Here is a 20,303-nt window from a genome sequence, read left to right as displayed (position 1 = left end):
GTACCAACTAAATTATCATGACATTTATTTATTTTATTTTATTTCACCTTTATTTAACCAGGTAAGCCAGTTGAGAACAAGTTCTCATTTACAACTGCGACCTGGCCAAGATAAAGCAAGCAGTGCGATAAAAACAACACAGAGTTACATATGGGGTAAGAAAACATAAAGTCAAAAATACAACAGAAAATATATATACAGTGTGTGCAAATGTAGCAAGTTATGGAGGTAAGGCAATAAATAGGCTATAGTGCAAAATAATTACAATAGTATTAACACTGGAATGCTAGATGTGCAAGAGATTATGTGCAAATAGAGATACTGGGGTGCAAAAGAGCAAAATAAATAACAATATAGGGATGAGGTAGTTGGGTGGGCTAATTTCAGATGGGCTGTGTACAGGTGCAGTGATCGGTAAGGTGCTCTGACAACTGATGCTTAAAGTTAGTGACATGAGTTGCTAATCTGAGAACTATTCTCCAAGTTTCACAGCATCAAACATCGACTACACCAAACATACACTACCGGTCAAAAGTTTTAGAACACATAATCATTCATTTCTATATTTTTACTATTTTCTACATTGTAAAATAATAGTGAAGACATCAACACTTTGAAATAACACATATGGAATCATGTAGTAACCAAAAAAGTGTTAAACAAGTCAAAATATATTTTATATTTGAGATTCTTCAAAGTAGCCACCCTTTGCCTTGATGACAGCTTTGCACACTCTTGGCATTCTCTCAACCAGCTTCATGAGGAATGCTTTTCCAACAGTCTTGAAGGAGTTCCCACATATGCTGAGCACTTGTTGGCTGCTTTTCCTTCACTCTGTGGTCCGACTCATCCCAAAAACCATCTCAATTTGGTTGAGGTTGGGGGATTATTGAGGCGCGGTCATCTGATGCAGCACTCCATCACTCTCCTTCTTCGTAAAATAGCCCTTCCACAGCCTGGAGGTGTGTTGGGTTATTGTCCTGTTGAAAAACAAATGATAGTCCCACTACGCCCAAACCAGATGGGATGGTGTATCATTGCAGAATGCTGTGGTAGCCATGCTGGTTTAGTGTGCCTTGAATTCTAAATAAATCACAGACAGTGTCACCAGCAAAGCACCCCCACACCATAACACCACCTCCTCCATGCTTTACGGTGGGAACTACACATGCAGAGATACTCCGTTCACCCACACCACTTCTCACAAAGACACAGTGGTTGGAACCAAAAATCTCAAATTTGGACTCCAGACCAAAGGACACATTTCCACCGGTCTAATGTCCATTGCTCGTGTTTCTTGGCCCAAGCAAGACTATTATTCTTATTGGTGTCCTTTAGTAGTGGTTTCTTTGCAGCAATTCGGCCAGGAAGGCCTAATTCACACAGTCTCGTCTGAACAGTTGATGTTGAGATGTGTCTGTGACTTAAACTCTGTGAAGCATTTATTTGGGCTGCAGTTTCTGAGGCTGGTAACTCTCATGAACTTATCCTCTGCAGCAGAGGTAACTCTGGGTCTTCCATTCCTGTGGCGGTCCTCATGAGAGCCAGTTTCATCATAGTGCTTGATTGTCTTTGCGACTGCACTTGAAGAAACTTTCAAAGTTCTTGAAATGTTCCGTATTGACTGACCTTCATGTCTTAAAGTAATGATGGACTGTAGTTTCGCTTTGCTTATTTGAGCTGTTCTTGCCATAATATGGACTTAGCCCTATTTGGTAAAAGACCATCTTCTGTATACCCCCCTACCTCGTCACAACACAACTGATTGGCTCAAACGCATTAGGAAGGAAATATATTCCACAAATTAACTTTTAAGAAGGCACACCTGTTAATTGAAATGCTTTCCCGGTGACTACCTCATGAAGCTTGTTGAGAGAATGCCAAGAATGTGCAAAGCTGTCATCAAGGCAAAGGGTGGCTATTTGAAGAATCTAAAATAACACCTTTTTGGTTACTACATGATTCCATATGTGTTATTTCATAGTTTTGATATCTTCACTATTATTCTACAATGTAGAAAATAGTAAAAAATAAAGAAAAACCCTTGAATGAGTAGGTGTTCTAAAACTTTTGACCGGTAGTGTATATCTGCTCTTTACTTATTTCACTCACCTCGACATCATCGCTTTTCAAAGTGCAAGGACGTGTCCGAATCCGTATCATCAACCAACATACTGTAGATACAGCCTCTTTCACTGTGAAAAGTCGTCGCCTGCTTCAGCGCCATCATTTTGAGTAACGAAGTAAACAAAAACGTTGAAAATTCAAATGACTCCCGAGTGGCGCAGTGGTCTAAGGCACTGCATCGCAGTGCTAGCTGTGCCACTAGAGATCCTGGTTCGAATCCAGGCTCTGTTGTAGCCGGCCACGACCGGGAGACCCATGGGGTGGCACACAATTGGCCCAGCGTCGTCCAGGGTAGGGGAGGGAAGCCGGCAGGGATGTAGCTCAGTTGGTAGAGCATGGCGTTTGCAACGCCAGGGTTGTGGGTTCGATTCCCACAGGGGGCCAGTATGAAAAATAAAAAAATTATGAATGCACTCACTAATTGTAAGTCGCTCTGGATAAGAGCGTCTGCTAAATGACTAAAATGTAAATGTAAATGACAGCATACCCTGTTTCTGGTTGAGGACAACAGCCACGCAAATACCATAAGAGGTTGTTGTGATATTGACGCAGATATTGTTAGAAAAACAAGGCCCTTCGCAGCCACTATAGTAATTTTAAAGAAAGGCCATCGACAGTCACTATGGGTTCTAAAGGGTTATTAACTAGCATTGAAAAAGTGTATCCATTGTTCTCTTATAAAAATAAATATCTCCCTAATTTCTGAATCATGCCTGTAACGTCAGTAGCTACAGTAGACCATTTCTCGGAGGAAGGGGAGGGACAGGTAGCCTACACACACACTGGTAACAGGCAGGTAGACACTGGAATACGTTTCTGAGTGACAGTGAGGGTTCACTTTGTTCCGTGTTTTGTAGAACTGGGGGGAAAAATGACCAGAATGTTATTAACTGGTTCCCATGCTTTTAAAATAACTGTTCTGATCTGGAACAGTATAGGTAACTTTTGTTCTGGTTCTGTTCCTCGAAAGAAAAGGTATTTATATTTTCCAGTTTTTGTTTCTATTCCCTGAACTGGCTCCAACCCCTGGTATTGACATCCGTCCACTCAGTGTGACTTCCTCTCCTCAAGACACACACTTCCTCTATTTTCCCAGCTTCTTCTCCTGGTGAAAACACAGGAGCCACCCTTATTGTCCCTGCGTCTGCCTCCACTGATAACATCTCCTCATTGCTCTCTAATCAAAAGAGCATCCATGTCTATACATCCATGTGTACGTTGGGGCCGAGCAGGGTCAGATACGAACCAGATGACTAAGACTGATAAGCTTTTTCTACAACAGGATGGGAATACAATGAACATAATTGCTGTGTGTGTGTGTCTTGGGGATCCCCTGTCCTTTCTCCCTCCTCACCACACTAGTCATTTCCTGAGAGTTCAACCCTGATGTGTGGGCGTCAGAATTCTTCGTGGACTCTACAGATCTTACATTGCTCTGCTCTAAAGGGACACGGTGTGTTGATGTCCTATATGGAGGGTTTTGTATGTTTTGACATTTATACCGACAGAATGTTCTAGTTTGTGTGTGTGTGTGTGTGTGTGTGTGTGTCTCTCTACATTCAGCCAAGCCACCGAGTCTGCCTACAGGGTACTGTAATGGGGATGGGGGCATGTTTACGACGTAATGTAGCAGGGTAAAGTAGTGGAAGTGTTGAACCAAGGCCATGTAATGACAGCTCTCTGCCTTTTGATATGGATGTGAATCAGAACCTATCCCTTCACACCAGTAGACCCCAGCAGTTATATTCTACCTCTACTTCATATCCACATACTATTTCAACGTAGGGGTGGTATATAAAGGAAGAGGACTTGAGTTAGTACCCAACAACATAGGGTGTACTTCTAATGTAGTGCAATAGATGGTACGGTAGAGTGTCAACACCAGCACAGTAATGGCCAATTGACTTGGAAAGTTAGTCATGTCCTCTTTGTTTTTTATTTTTTATGACCAATTAACCCCTTTACCAAAGAGCACCTTCTATCTACAAAGATCTACTATTATGTATCCTAGCAGCGCTTCCCTTCTTTAGTTCTACAAGTTAGTTATGCATTTAGAAGTATGGGAGATAAAACAGCCCTTCAACATTTTATTCTATAGTATACAGTCCTTTCAGCCTGATAAGGCCCTTCCTGGTTCTCACCTGAACCACAATGGAGCCCATTGTTTCCTCTATATGCATAAATCGTGGCCGCCACCCAAGAAAAGTGTTCAGTGTAAACTTAAACGACTAAAACCAGATAAAGTATGTAGAAAAGATAATCTAGCAATATTTTTTTTATATAAGATCATCTTTGAGAACTAACAATCACCAAAATAAAAACTAAACAGTCAGGGAGAATCTGAAATTCAAAAAATGATAGAACAAGGCATAAGCCATGGCAACGTGTAGAATTGCAGGAAACTAGCTTTAAAACTGTCAAATGCTGTCTCTGCGGCCAAGAGAAGGACATCTAAAACCGTGCCATAGGCCACGCCCACTACCAAAGGACAAGGGTCGTTAAATATTATACCAGGGCCAAGGGTTTTTCCTGACCACATGACCTGACCAGAAAAAACTCCTCATAGCCCTAGTAATATTAAAGGGTAGGTAGCATAAACGTTACCACATATGGATTTGCATTAGAATATGCATCAAAAGTCCCAATGCAAAGTTACACCTCACTTTTTCTATTTTTTGAGTTAATGATCAGAATTCCAAAGAATGCTGAAGTCATGCCGGAAAAAACATTTGGGGGGTGTGATGTAATATGGAGGACCCGGCAAGCCAGCCTATTCCCTATAATGTAAAATCCAACAGAAATAAGTTAAAATGTGTAACTTCATATTAAACCAAATCGTTTGCACTCATGACTACTGGTTTCAATTACATTTTCAGGCAACTTACAAGCAAATACTTTATCAATTTATTGTTACAAATCAGCTTGCAAGGTTGCTAGCCAACTAGTCTGCTAATGTTAGCCCTACTAGCCTGCTAACATTACGTTAGCACTGCATGAGTCAGCCAGTTGCTATCAACACCTAGCTTACAACTACATTAAAGTAAACCACAGTTTTGGAAATACATAATGCCATCTAACCATTTATCAAATAATGTTACCGGTATATGCAGTTACACTACATGACCAAAAGTATGTAAACACCTGCTCATGGAACATCTCATTCCAAAGTCATGGGCATTAATATGGAGTTGGTCCCCCCTTTGCTGCTATAACAGCCTCCACTCTTCTGGAAAGGCTTTCCACTAGATGTTGGAACATTGCTGCGGGGACTTTCTTCCATTCAGCCACGAGCATTAGTGAGGTCAGGCACTGATGTTGGGCGATTAGGCCTGTCTTGCAGTTGGCGTTCCAATTCATCCCAAAGGTGTTCGATGTTGAGGTCAGGGCTCTGTGCAGGCCAGTCAAGTTCTTCCACACTGATCTCGACAAACCATTTCTGTATGGACCTCGCTTTGTGCACGGGGTCATTGTCATGCTGAAACAGCAAAGGTCCTTCCCCAAACTGTTTCCACAGAATAGTCATTGTATGCTCTAGCGTTAAGGAGCCTAGCCCAAACCATGAAAAACAGCCCCAGTCCATTATTCCTCCTCCACCAAGCTTTACAGTTGGCATTATGCATTGAGGCAGGTAGCGTTCTGCTGGCATCTGCCAAACCCGTATTTGTCTGTCGGACTGCCAGATGGTGACGCGTGATTCATCACTCCCGAGAACGCGTTTCCACTGCTTCAGAGTCCAATGGCGGCGAGCTTTACACTACTCCAGCCGACGCTTGGCATTGCGCATGGTGATCTTAGGCTTTTGTGCGGCTGCTCGGCCATGGAAACTAATTTCATGATGCTCCCGACTAACAGTTATTGTGCTGACGTTGCATCCAGAGGCAGTTTGGAAGTCGGTAGTGAGTGTTGCAACCGAGGACAGATAATTTTTACGCGCTTCAGCACTCTGCGGTCCCGTTCTGAGCCGTTGTTGCTCTTAGACGTTTCCACTTCACAATAACAGCACTTACAGTTGACCAGGGCAGCTCTAGCAAGGTAGAAATTTGACGAACTGACTTGTTGGAAAGGTGGCATCCTATGACGGTGCCACGTTGAAAGTCACTGAGCTCTTCAGTAATGCCATTCTACTGCCAATATTTGTGTATGGAGATTGCATAGCTGTGTGCTCGATTTTATACACCTGTCAGCAATGGGTGTGACTGAAATAGCCGAATCCACTAATTTGAAGGGGTGTCCACATACTTTTGTATATACATTGTATCTTAGCCAGCAAGCAAGCCAGCTAAAGTTTATTTTAGCCTGCTAGCTAGCCTAGCCAGTAAACTAGCCTAGCTAGACAACCACCACGGTCGACATAGCTAAGTAGTAAACCAGATAAAAACTAGTCTAGCACAGGCAGGAACCCACAGAACACAAAAAAAACCCAGCAGATATAAAGTAGAGAGAGCGGAGACTTACCGACAAGAAGACTCCTTCAGAAAGAGAGTCAGCTAGCTAATCCAATAGCAATATAGTGAGGTAAATCCACATTAAATTTACCCGGTTTTTTCCCCATCACTGCTGACACTGACGATGTACTAGTAGGTCAGGAGGAAATAATGTTGCAGGCTTCACATTCACACTCTGCTTAGCACCTGGTTTCAGTCAGTCTCTTTCTGAATCAAATCAAATCAAATCAAATCAAATTTTATTGGTCACATGCGCCGAATACAACAGGTGCAGACATTACAGTGAAATGCTTACTTACAGCCCTTAACCAACAGTGCATTTATTTTAAACAAAAAAAGTAAGAATAAAACAACAACAAAAAAAGTGTTGAGAAAAAAAGAGCAGAAGTAAAATAAAGTGACAGTAGGGAGGCTATATATACAGGGGGGTACCGTTGCAGAGTCAATGTGCGGGGGCACCGGCTAGTTGAGGTAGTTGAGGTAATATGTACATGTGGGTAGAGTTAAAGTGACTATGCATAAATACTTAACAGAGTAGCAGCAGCGTAAAAAGGATGGGGTGGGGGGGCAGTGCAAATAGTCCGGGTAGCCATGATTAGCTGTTCAGGAGTCTTATGGCTTGGGGGTAGAAGCTGTTGAGAAGTCTTTTGGACCTAGACTTGGCACTCCGGTACCGCTTGCCGTGCGGTAGCAGAGAGAACAGTCTATGACTAGGGTGGCTGGAGTCTTTGACAATTTTGAGGGCCTTCCTCTGACACCGCCTGGTATAGAGGTCCTGGATGGCAGGAAGCTTTGCCCCAGTGATGTACTGGGCCGTACGCACTACCCTCTGTAGTGCCTTGCGGTCGGAGGCCAAGCAGTTGCCATACCAGGCGGTGATGCAACCAGTCAGGATGCTCTCGATGGTGCAGCTGTAGAATTTTTTGAGGATCTGAGGACCCATGCCAAATCTTTTTAGTCTCCTGAGGGGGAATAGGCTTTGTCGTGCCCTCTTCACGACTGTCTTGGTGTGTTTGGACCATGATAGTTCGTTGGTGATGTGGACACCAAGGAACTTGAAGCTCTCAACCTGTTCCACTACAGCCCCGTCGAGGAGAATGGGGGCGTGCTCAGTCCTCTTTTTTTTCCTGTAGTCCACAATCATCTCCTTTGTCTTGGTCACGTTGAGGGAGAGGTTGTTGTCCTGGCACCACACGGCCAGATCTCTGACCTCCTCCCTATAGGCTGTCTCATCGTTGTCGGTGATCAGGCCTACCACTGTTGTGTTGTCGGCAAACTTAATGATGGTGTTGGAGTTGTGCCTGGCCATGCAGTCATGGGTGAACAGGGAGTACAGGAGGGGACTGAGCATGCAACCCTGAGGGGCCCCCGTGTTGAGGAACAGTGTGGCTGATGTGTTGTTACCTACCCTTACCACCTGGGGTGGCCCGTCAGGAAGTCCAGGATCCAGTTGCAGAGGGAGGTGTTTAGTCCCAGGGTCCAATCTCTGGCATACTTTATTAATTGAAACACATATGACAGACACACAGTCAGATGTACAGTTGAAGTCGGATGTTTAGTCCCAGGATCCTTAGCTTAGTGATGAGCTTAGAGGGCACTATGGTGTTGAATGCTGAGCTGTAGTCAATGAATAGCATTCTCACGTAGGTGTTCCTCTTGTCCAGGTGGGAAAGGGCAGTGTGGAGTGCGATAGAGATTGCATCATCTGTGGATCTGTTGGGGCGGTATGCAAATTGGAGTGGGTCTAGGGTTTCTGGGATTATGCTGTTGATGTGAGCCATGACCAGCCTTTCAAAGCACTTCATGGCTACAGACGTCAGTGCTACGGGTCGGTAGTCATTTAGGCAGGTTATCTTAGAGTTCTTGGGCACGGGGACTATGGTGGTCTGCTTGAAACATGTTGGTATTACAGACTCAGTCAGGGACATGTTGAAAATGTCAGTGAAGACACTTGCCAGTTGGTCAGCACATGCTCGGAGTACACGTCCTGGTAATCCGTCTGGCCCTGCGGCCTTGTGAATGTTGACCTGCTTAAAAGTCTTACTCACATCGGCTACGGAGAGCGTGATCACATAGTCATCCGGAACAGCTGGTGCTCTCATGCATGCTTCAGTGTTGCTTGCCTCGAAGCGAGCATAGAAGTGGTTTAGCTCGTGGTTTGGTTTGATTTGATTTGATTTAGTGAAGACATCAAAACTATGAAATAACACATATGGAATCATGTAGTAACCATAGAAGTGGTAAACAAATCTAAATATATTTTATATTTGAGATTCTTCAAATAGCCACCATTTGCCTTGATGACAGCTTTGCACACTCTTGGCATTCTCTCAACCAGCTTCACCTGGAATGCTTTTCCAACAGTCTTGAAGGAGTTCCCACATATGCTGAGCACTTTTCCTTCACTCTGCGGTCCGACTCATCCCAAACCATCCCAATTGGGTTGAGGTTGGTGGTTTGCGGAGGCCAGGTCATTTGATGCAGCACTCCATCACTCTCCTCCTTGGTCAAATAGCCCATACACAGCCTGGAGGTGTGTTGGGTCATTGTCCTGTTGAAAAACAAATAATAGTCCCACTAAGCCCAAACCAGATGGGATGGCGTATTGCTGCAGAATGCTGTGGTAGCCATGCTGGTTAAGTGTGCCTTGAATTCTAAATAAATCACAAACAGTGTCACCAGCAAAGCACCCCCACACCATAACACCTCCTCCTCCATGCTTTACGGTGGGAACTACACATGCAGAGATCATCCGTTCACCCACACGTGTCTCACAAAGACACGGCGGTTGGAACCAAAAATCTCAAATTTGGACTCCAGACCAAAGGACACATTTCCACCTGTCTAATGTCCATTGCTTGTGTTTCTTGGCCCAAGCAGGTCTCTTCTTCTTATTGGTGTCCTTTAGTAGTGGTTTCTTAGCAGCAATTCGACCATGAAGGCCTGATTCACACAGTCCCCTCTGAACAGTTGATGTTGAGATGTGTCTGTTACTTGAACTCTGAAGCATTTATTTGGGCTGCAGTTTCTGAGGCTGGTAACTCTAATGAACTTATCCTCTGCAGCAGAGGTAACTCTGGGTCTTCCATTCCTGTGGCGGTCCTCATGAGAGCCAGTTTCATCATAGTGCTTGATTGTCTTTGCGGCTGCACTTGAAGAAACTTTCAAAGTTCTTGAAATGTTCCGTATTGACTGACCTTCATGTCTTAAAGTCATGATGGACTGTAGTTTCGCTTTGCTTATTTGAGCTGTTCTTGCCATAATAGGGACTTGGTCTTTTACCAAATAGGGCTATCTTCTGTATACCCCCCTACCTTGTCACAACACAACTGATATGGCTCAAACGCATTAAGAAGGAAATAAATTCCACAAATTAACTTTTAAGAATGCACACCTGTTAATTGAAATGCATTCCAGGTGACTACCTCATGAAGCTGGTTGAGAGAATGCCAAGTGTGCAAAGCTGTTATAAAGGCAAAGGGTGGCTACTTTGAAGAATCTCAAATATAAAATGTATTTTGATTTGTTTAACACTTTTTTTGTTACTACATGATTCCATATGTGTAATTTCATAGTTTTGAATTCTTCACTATTATTCTACAATGTAAAGAATAGTAAAAAATAAAGAAAATGAGTAGGTGTGTCCAGACCTTCGACTGGTAGTGTAAGTAGATATGCGCAGGGTTCCCATACTCCAATCTGCTCGCTTCAACCGGACAAACCGTTCCGACTTCAAAGCTTGCTTGTCGTTTTTGGGCCACAAATGAGTCGTAACACCGCCCTTGTGGGTATTACAGCACTATGCGGGTATTACTGCACTAGCTACAAACGACGTAAATCTACTACAACACTCACTCACTTACTCGACTACCACTACCAAACGCACAGGAGAAGAGGCGTTGCAGTTTTTCGCATTAATTTATATGGTTTCTTCTTCGTGGATGTACATAGTAGCTCACCAGCACCAAACTTGGTTTGAATTGTAATTACATGCTAGCATGGCTAGTAGCTAAAGTTAGCCAGCTGGAACTAAATAGCTAGGTAGCACTGGTTCTCCACATTACGTTGAGAAATAGTGCATTTTGGGTAGTGCCGAAGATATCTGTAAGTTAATAAATATGTAAAAACGCTAAAGCATAATTGTTTGTCGTTTTTGGTAACCAGATTGTGACTACAACTAAGTTACTTTCTCCCACTCCGGCAAAAAATCCTATGTGTAGCACCTTTATGTAAGTTAATTATGGTGATTATGACTGTAGTTGTGGATGTTATAATTGTTTATTCAATTTAGAATGGTTAGCATTTAGTTACCTATTAGCTCAGTGGCATTGAACTGTCAACCTCCTAGTCCAGATATAAAGTGTGATTCTCTGCAGACTGAAAAACATAAACAGTAGTGGTGTTATGGGCTGTGCTGACCTGTGTTTTTATCTAGGCCATTCTCAATGAACCATCATTTGTCAATGATATATATAAATGAACCATCATTGAATCCACACTCTCAACCCATATCAATATTAACGTCAATATTATGTAATGTAAGTGTGTGTGCTGCTCTGTCCATTCATTTACAGCAGCACAATGGTAGGAGGATATCCTGATGTAGCAAAGGATTTTTCACTTATAAACCAGGTTTGTTCTGTTTTAACTGGGAATCCTTCAATCATTTAACCTGGGTTGGTAATGTATGAATGGAGCATTCATTAGGGCTGGGAATTGCCAGGGACGTCACGATACTTACAGTGCCTTGCAAAAGTATTCATCCCCCTTGGCGTTTTCCTATTTTGTTGAATTACAACCTGTAATTTTTATGGATTTTTATTTGGATTTCATGTAATGAACATACACAAAATAGTCAAAATTGGTGAAGTGAAATGAAAAAAATAACTTGTTTCAAAAAATTCTACAAAATAAATAACGGAAAAGTGGTGTGTGCATATGTATTCACCCCCTTGCTATGAAGCCCCTAAATAAGATCTGATGCAACCAATTACCTTCAGAAGTCACATAATTAGTTAAATAAAGTCCACCTGTGTGCAATATTAAGTGTCACATGATCGGTCACATGATCTCAGTATATATACACCTGTTCTGAAAGGCCCCAGAGTCTGCAACACCACTAAGCAAGGGGCACCACCAAGCAAGCAGCACCATGAAGACCAAGGAGCTCTCCAAACAGATCAGGGTTGGGTTATAAAAAAAAATATCCGAAACTTTGTCATGCAATAAAATGCAAATTAATTACTTAGAAATCATACAATGTGATTTTCTGGATTTTTGTTTTAGATTCCGTCTCTCACAGTTGAAGTGTACCTATGATAAAAATTACAGACCTCTACATGCTTTGTAAGTAGGAAAACTTGCAAAATCGCCAGTGTATCAAATACTTGTTCTCCCCACTCTCTCTCTCTCTATATATATATATATATAATTAGTTTTCAATTTCGTGATATCCAATAGCGATCCAATTACGATCTTGTCTCATCACTGCAACTCCCCAACGGGCTCGGGAGACACCCGCCCGCTGAACCCGGGACCCAGCTGCACCAATTTGTCAGAGGAAACACTGTTTAACTGACGACCGAAGTCAGCCTGCAGGCGCCCTGCCCGCCACAAGGAGTCGCTAGAGCGCTATGAGCCAAGTAAAGTACCCCCGGCCAAACCCTCCCCTTACCCGGACGACGCTGGGCCAATTGTGCGCCGCCCTATGGGACTCCCGGTCACGGCTGGTTGTGACACTGCCTTGATATAATAACCATCATATCGAAGTAGGCTAAATGTGCATTCTAGCCAACAGCACGCAGATAAAGTGTGCAGTTGGCTAGAGCCCACGTGCCAATACCAGTGTGCACACTCGCTATATGGAAATACATTTGACCGTAATGCTTATCGGTCTGTAGGCTAATTTGTATAATTTAGTGGAACTAAATTGGCGCGTGTTTATTTTCATTAGTCTACATGTACACTATATATACAAAAGTATTTGGACACCCCTTCAAATTAGTAGATTCAGCTATTTCAGCCATACCCGTTGCTGACAGGTGTATAAAATCGAGCACAAAGCCATACAAACTCCATAGACAAACATTGGCAGTAGAATGGCCTTACTGAAGAGCTCAGTGACTTTCAACGTGGCACCGTCATAGGATGCCACCTTTCCAACAAGTCAGTTTGTCAGATTTCTGCCCTGCTAGAACTGCCCCGGTGAACTGTAAGTGCCGTTATTGTGAAGTGGAAATGTCTAAGAGCAACAACGGCTCAGCTGCGAAGTGGTAGGCCACACAAGCTCACAGAACGGGACCGCCGAGTGCTGAAGCGCTTAGTGCGTAAAAATCGTCTGTCCTCGGTTGCAAAACTCACTACCGACTTCCAAACTGCCTCTGGAAGCAATGTCAGCACAATAGCTTTTTGTCGGGAGCTTCATGTAATGGTTTTCCATGGCCTAGCAGCCGCACACAAGCCTAAGATCACCATGCGCAATGCCAAGCGTTGGTTGGAGTGATGTAAAGCTCGCCGCCATTGAACTGGAGCAGTGGAAACGTGTTCTCGGGAGTGATGAATCACACTTCACCATCTGGCAGTCCGACAGACGAATCTGGGAGAACGCTACCTGCCCAATGCATTGTGCCAACTGTAATGTTTGGTGGAGGAGGAATAATGGTCTGGGGCTGTTTTTCATGGTTCGGGCTAGGCCCCTTAGTTCCAGTGAAGGGAAATCTTAACGCTACAGCATACAATGGCATTCTAGACGATTCTGTGCTTCCAACTTTGTGGCAACACTTTGAGGAAGGCCCTTTCCTGTTTCAGCATGACAATGCCCCCGTGTACAAAGCGAGGTCCATACAGAGATCGGTGTGGAAGAACTTGACTGGCCTGCACAGAGCCCTGACCTCAACCTCATCGAACACCTTTGGGATGAATTGGAAAGCCGACTGCAAGCCAGGCCTAATCGCCCAACATCAGTACCCAACCTCACTAATGCTCTTGTGGTTGAATGGAAGCAAGTCCCCGCAGAAATGTTCCAACATCTAGTGGAAAGCCTTTCCAGAAGAGTGGAGGCTGTTATAGCAGCATAGGGGGGACCAACTCCATATTAATGGCCATTATTTTGGAATGAGGTGTTCGACAAACAGGTGTCCACATACTTTTGGTCTTGAAGTGTATCTTATTTGTGACGCGCACCATATAAAGAGCCTATTTTGAGCGGAATATCACCTCAGTGCCAGTGCTGCTGCAGCTCATCAGCGCGTTTCTGCTGGAGTGAAATGTGTTTTTATATAAGCCCAGTCATAGCACAGCAATTCTAAATGCAATTGCGTGTTAACTGTTTTGATGTCCACCATTTTTAAGAATAGTTTTTAAAAAAAAATTCTCAACTGGTAATTGAAGCGGCCTCCCATTCACCATTCAAGTACATAGGCAATGGGAGGTAGGCTATCAGCATGTCACCCACCACTTTGCAATGTGAGCTGGTGGCATGCATTTTGAAAACTGATACTGAATTGTTTGTAACCTGAATGTTTTACTTCATATAATGAGGCGTGTCTTACCTTGCTTCAAAGTAGCCTAGGCAAAATCCGACCATTTGAAATGTGGATGCAATTATTTTAGAAAGACTTCCTCATATGCCATAACCAGCATCTCGGTTTGAAAATGACGATTTAGTGGCTGCTTCATTACAGGAGCTGCATGTTCTGTTAAAATGACCATAATCTAAGTGTGATTTCTGTCATTCTGAGCACCTTGGGTGGATGCCCTAATGGGTTACATGCATATATGGTTCCGGTAAGTTTCTCAAATGGACGGTAAATTAAAATCTTCCCGGTCACAAAACCCTGGTGTGTGTGTTTTTTGTTTGTCTGTGTGTGTGTGTTTTTGTGTGTGTGTATGTGTTACTGCCTGTGAATGTGTGTAGACATATAGGTACAGGTATACAAAACCATACACTGTAGTAAACCAAGATTTTAACCATTTGTGTACCAGCACTCAAAACAGACTTGTTTCTCTGAGCTGTGAAGAGTGAAAGATTAAGCAGAGCAGGGCCTTGTTAGAAATGCAGGTGGAGGGGCCGGGGCAAGGGCCGGTGTGTTCCCAAGGTTAGGGGCCCAGGTGGGTTAAAACTGGGCATAGAAGGGGCGTACTGAGGCCCCCTATCCCTCTGATGTGGGTGGCTGAGCAGCGGAATGGAGTGTGGGCGTGTAACTCCCCTCACACTCCAACACACAGCATGATCATTACAGCCCCCCTCCCAAAAATCCCCCTCCGTCATTGGTACACCCGACACCCCCCAGCTGCAGAAGCTATGTCGCAGATTTGCGGAACACCAAAGCTCCCTTCTCTCTTTCCTTATTTCCAAACATAAAAAAAAAATTAGTTCCAGCCGAAGACTCCCACCACATATTGATTTCAGGAATTAAGCGTCCTCCTTTCCTGCCGGGATCTAGCTCTGTGTCATAGCGAAACATGGCACAGAGCTTGCTGGCTGCGTACCGATGCAGAAATGAGGCGGATGGGAAAATTCACCCCGAAATACCATTGACGTGACTGAAGGGCAGGACTTGGAACAGGCATTGATCTCTCTGAAATGAGTCTAAATCTATTTCCAGTGCAGCTGTAGCTCATACAATGCCATACAGTACCTTTCCTCATGTCATGTTATGGTAGAGTGAATACGTTTTACTGAGCAGGTTATTATGAGATTTATAATTGCAGGAGTCCATATACTTTGTATAGTGTATACTCCTGGATTGCTCTCCACACCTCCTGTCCTATTCTATCCACTGAGTGCCAACAGGCTTACAGTGTGCCAAATGTAGTAGTGGTTGTCACCCCCTGCCGGCCCCATTAACCAACAGGAATATGCTGCCCTGTCTTCTCTTCGATAAGATCGTTAGATAAACACTGTTACTCACATAAACAACACACTCGAACACCGACACTCTTGCCCCACCACACACACACACACACACACACACACACACACACACACACGAGTAATAGCAGTGGAAAGCCAATCCCCTGAGAGGAGTGTAGTGGATGTTGTGTACTGTAAGCCGAGGACAGACAAGGGGAAATCTTTTTAGTGAAGTGTGAAACCTCACCAAAGTCCATCAATTGATAAGTGGCTAGTTTCCTGTTATGCCTTAATGTTTGGGGCTGGTTGTGTTTTGAAGCACGCTGGCCCGGGTCCAGCGGTAAAGCCTGTCACCTTCTCTCCCCCTCTGGGATGAATGGCTGGGGTGACACCAGAGCCGGGCCAACCCAGAGAGGGGGTGGCACAACACTTTGGTTCAAGAAAGGAACATGCCACTCTGGCTCAACACACATAATCCCTGATAATACCGTACAATCAACAACTTCTTAGGTTCGGAGTGGGCTTCCTTGAATCTCAAGCCCTTGGTTTTACACCCCCTTTTAGAAGGGAAAACCCAAATCCTCCTGAACAGCCAGGATTCCCAGCACGGCTAGGGTGATGGTGGTGGTTTGGGATGGTGTGTGGGGATGTTGATAGGGGTTAAGGTGAGGCTTTCCTCCCATCTCTGCCCCTCTTCCCCCCCCCCCCCCCAATGGTGGTAGTGTTTTGACTGGTAGGCCTGAATTACTTTTGAAGTCCCTTGTGTTATCTCCGGCTATCAGCTATGCAGTGCATGGTCATGGGATAATAGCACAAAAACACACCAACACATGCACACAGTTGCAGAGAGCTTTCAAATTGATGCATGGAGTCATTCAATCTATGGCTAGAGGCTGTTGTTGGAGGAGTGTTAATACTGTCATGTCCTCCCGCCTAAAGTGGCGTATTTTCTCTTTCTTTTCACTCAGACACTTCCTGTGCTCTCTCCCATACACTCTTTCCCAGCTCAACCCTTGGTGTGTGTTATTTTTATTTATTTTTACATGAGTTATAGCTTTCTTTCCCATAATGGGTTCAAGGTCCAGAAGAGAACACACACTTGGTCTGGAACATAAAGACCAAAGTGCATCAATCTTTTGTATAACCTTCGCATTGATCCTGTGTCAGACCGGAGTGCCAAGTCTAGGTCCAAAAGACTTCTCAACAGCTTCTACCCCCAAGCCATAAGACTCCTGAACAGCTAATCATGGCTACCCGGACTATTTGCACTGCCCCCCCACCCCATCCTTTTTACGCTGCTGCTACTCTGTTAAGTATTTATGCATAGTCACTTTAACTCTACCCACATGTACATATTACCTCAACTAGCCGGTGCCCCCGCACATTGACTATGCAACGGTACCCCCCTGTATATATAGCCTCCCTACTGTCACTTTATTCTATTGTATATATAGCCTCCCTACTGTCACTTTATTTTTTACTTCTGCTCTTTTTTTTCTCAACACTTTTTTGTTGTTGTTTTATTCTTACTTTTTTTGTTTAAAATAAATGCACTGTTGGTTAAGGGCTGTAAGTAAGCATTTCACTGTAATGTCTGCACCTGTTGTATTCGGCGCATGTGACCAATAAAATTTGATTTGATTTGATTTGATTTGAGACAACCGATTGGGAGCAGACTTCTCTGCTGTTTTTCTCTCCCGCTCCTTATTTAGTGTTCTATGGGCCTTATGGTAACGGATGCTATGAACCAAAAGAACATCCACATTATAGCTTCATCAGTGCTATTGTACTAGAACAGTGTTTCTCTTTCTGGTGCCTGTTGCCCCTAAAGACTCCCCTGCTCTCCAAACCATACTTACCCCTCTCGCTTTTCTCCAGATTCTCAGAATGTGAAAATAGGTATGTGAACCTCAACCTCCTGTTGTTGACTCTGTCCCCTGTGTCCCTAGATGTGGCCTGTGTCTCGGTGTGCCCACCTGTTGCCCTGGACATGGGTGTGGGGTTGCTATGCCAGCTGTTCCAGCTGTGGGGGCAGGTGCCAACGGGCATCCTCACCCTGACAGAGTGGCTGCTGGGAGACGTCAAGGGAGACCAGGAGCAAGAGACAGCCACAGTAGAGGCAGCTGGCCTGGTAAGGAGAAACACACACCTTCCAAAGAGTTGGGATTCGACTGGATGAGATGAGATGGAATGGGGAGTTGATGTCTATGCCCTTTGGCAGAGTATCTTCTTCTTCATCCCTCTACAACCAATCTCTGAAATGCATTAAAGCATCAAATTAACTTAATTCAATCTGGATCCATTCATTACCCTCTTCCACCTTCCATTTGAACACATTAGTTCTCATCTTCCATTCACTCTCATCTCCTCTGCACAGGATGAAGAGGAATTACTGTTTGAGAAGGGCGATCTGAACCTTTGGGCTGAGCCTGTTCAGTGGGCACGTCTGCTACACAGACACCTGGGTGTCCTCTTCAAGGCCCCAGGGCTGAAGGCTCTAAACCAGAACCAGGCAGAGCTGCTCAGACTTTCGGCAGAGGCCCTATCCCTGGCCACCCAGCAGGCTCTGGATGGCCTCCCAGCCCTGCCCCAGTTCTCCTGCAGCATAGAGCACACCCGGCTGGCCCTGCAGCAGGAGAGGGCCACACTGGCTCTGGATATACTGGGGACCCTGAGACAGACTGGGCTGTCAGGCTGAGGACCAGGGAAGGTCAATGTTGGTCTAAGACACCATAGCCACTAGTAAGTTAACATCCTTGGTCAGTTTCAGGGCTCAAGACCAGAGTAAAGGTAGATTTGGTTTGTAGATTGAGACAATCCCGCAATACAGAACCATCCCTCGATAGAAATGCAGGTTGGAGTTCTGTAAAGTATTCACTTGTCAAGATAACGGATGGGGGAAAATGGTTGGAGTATGATGCATTAACCACACTTATGGAATTACATTTTTCAGCTATGAGACATCACTCAGTGCCTGGAGTGTCTGGAAATACATCAATGGTCTCGCTACTTTTAGACTCCAATAAATATTTTGATTTGAACAATTATGCAAGCAGTACACATTTTAATGACTAACATTTAAATTTTAATCAGCGGTGGATGTATTTGTTTTATAAGGGAATGTACTGCTGAAAGTGTTTATGTTCGAGTTTTGTTTTTGTTTTTCAAATTAAAGATGCCTAATTCATGTGCCTCGTGATTCATAAAAACAACCACAGGACGGTATGTGTACAGTGGGGGAAAAAAGTATTTAGTCAGCCACCAATTGTGCAAGTTCTCCCACTTAAAAAGATGAGAGGCCTGTAATTTTCATCATAGGTACACGTCAACTATGAAAGACAAATTGAGAAGAAAAAAATCCAGAAAATCACATTGTAGGATTTTTTATGAATTTATTTGCAAATTATGGTGGAAAATAAGTATTTGGTCACCTACAAACAAGCAAGATTTCTGGCTCTCACAGACCTGTAACTTCTTCTTTAAGAGGCTCCTCTGTCCTCCACTCGTTACCTGTATTAATGGCACCTGTTTGAACTTGTTATCAGTATAAAATACACCTGTCCACAACCTCAAACAGTCACACTCCAAACTCCACTATGGCCAAGACCAAAGAGCTGTCAAAGGACACCAGAAACAAAATTGTAGACCTGCACCAGGCTGGGAAGACTGAATCTGCAATAGGTAAGCAGCTTGGTTTGAAGAAATCAACTGTGGGAGCAATTATTAGGAAATGGAAGACATACAAGACCACTGATAATCTCCCTCGATCTGGGGCTCCACGCAAGATCTCACCCCGTGGGGTCAAAATGATCACAAGAACGGTGAGCAAAAATCCCAGAACCACACGGGGGGACCTAGTGAATGACCTGCAGAGAGCTGGGACCAAAGTAACAAAGCCTACCATCAGTAACACACTACGCCGCCAGGGACTCAAATCCTGCAGTGCCAGACGTGTCCCCCTGCTTAAGCCAGTACATGTCCAGGCCCGTCTGAAGTTTGCTAGAGTGCATTTGGATGATCCAGAAGAGGATTGGGAGAATGTCATATGGTCAGATGAAACCAAAATAGAACTTTTTGGCAAAAACTCAACTCTTCGTGTTTGGAGGACAAAGAATGCTGAGTTGCATCCAAAGAACACCATACCTACTGTGAAGCATGGGGGTGGAAACATCATGCTTTGGGGCTGTTTTTCTGCAAAGGGACCAGGACGACTGATCCGTGTAAAGGAAAGAATGAATGGGGCCATGTATCGTGAGATTTTGAGTGAAAACCTCCTTCCATCAGCAAGGGCATTGAAGATGAAACGTGGCTGGGTCTTTCAGCATGACAATGATCCCAAACACACCGCCCGGGCAACGAAGGAGTGGCTTCGTAAGAAGCATTTCAAGGTCCTGGAGTGGCCTAGCCAGTCTCCAGATCTCAACCCCATAGAAAATCTTTGGAGGGAGTTGAAAGTCTGTGTTGCCCAGCGACAGCCCCAAAACATCACTGCTCTAGAGGAGATCTGCATGGAGGAATGGGCCAAAATACCAGCAACAGTGTGTGAAAACCTTGTGAAGACTTACAGAAAACGTTTGACCTGTGTCATTGCCAACAAAGGGTATATAACAAAGTATTGAGAAACTTTTGTTATTGACCAAATATTTATTTTCCAGCATAATTTGCAAATAAATTCATTAAAAATCCTACAATGTGATTTTCTGGAGAAAAAAATTATCATTTTGTCTGTCATAGTTGACGTGTACCTATGATGAAAATTACAGGCCTCTCATCTTTTTAAGTGGGAGAACTTGCACAATTGGTGGCTGACTAAATACTTTTTTCCCCCACTGTATGTATGCTTCCTCACAGCACCTTGTACAACAGGACTGAGCACT

General features: G+C 44.0%; 1 protein-coding gene across 1 annotated transcript in view; it reads left to right on the top strand.

Moving 5' to 3' along the window:
- Window positions 1-18,611, top strand: part of thada (THADA armadillo repeat containing) — a 109,373-nt gene extending 90,762 nt beyond the window's left edge. The window contains exons 37-38 of the mRNA XM_084153487.1: window positions 17,376-17,557; window positions 17,804-18,611. Of these exons, the coding sequence (XP_084009613.1) occupies window positions 17,376-17,557; window positions 17,804-18,124 (503 nt within the window). The 3' untranslated portion in view covers window positions 18,125-18,611. The remainder of the gene's footprint in view (window positions 1-17,375; window positions 17,558-17,803) is intronic.
- Window positions 18,612-20,303: the final 1,692 nt, after the last annotated feature.

The sequence above is a fragment of the Coregonus lavaretus genome (assembly GCF_964263955.1).
Source record: "Coregonus lavaretus genome assembly, chromosome: 36".
Taxonomy (NCBI): domain Eukaryota; kingdom Metazoa; phylum Chordata; class Actinopteri; order Salmoniformes; family Salmonidae; genus Coregonus; species Coregonus lavaretus.
This window is presented reverse-complemented; position numbering and strand designations above follow the sequence as displayed.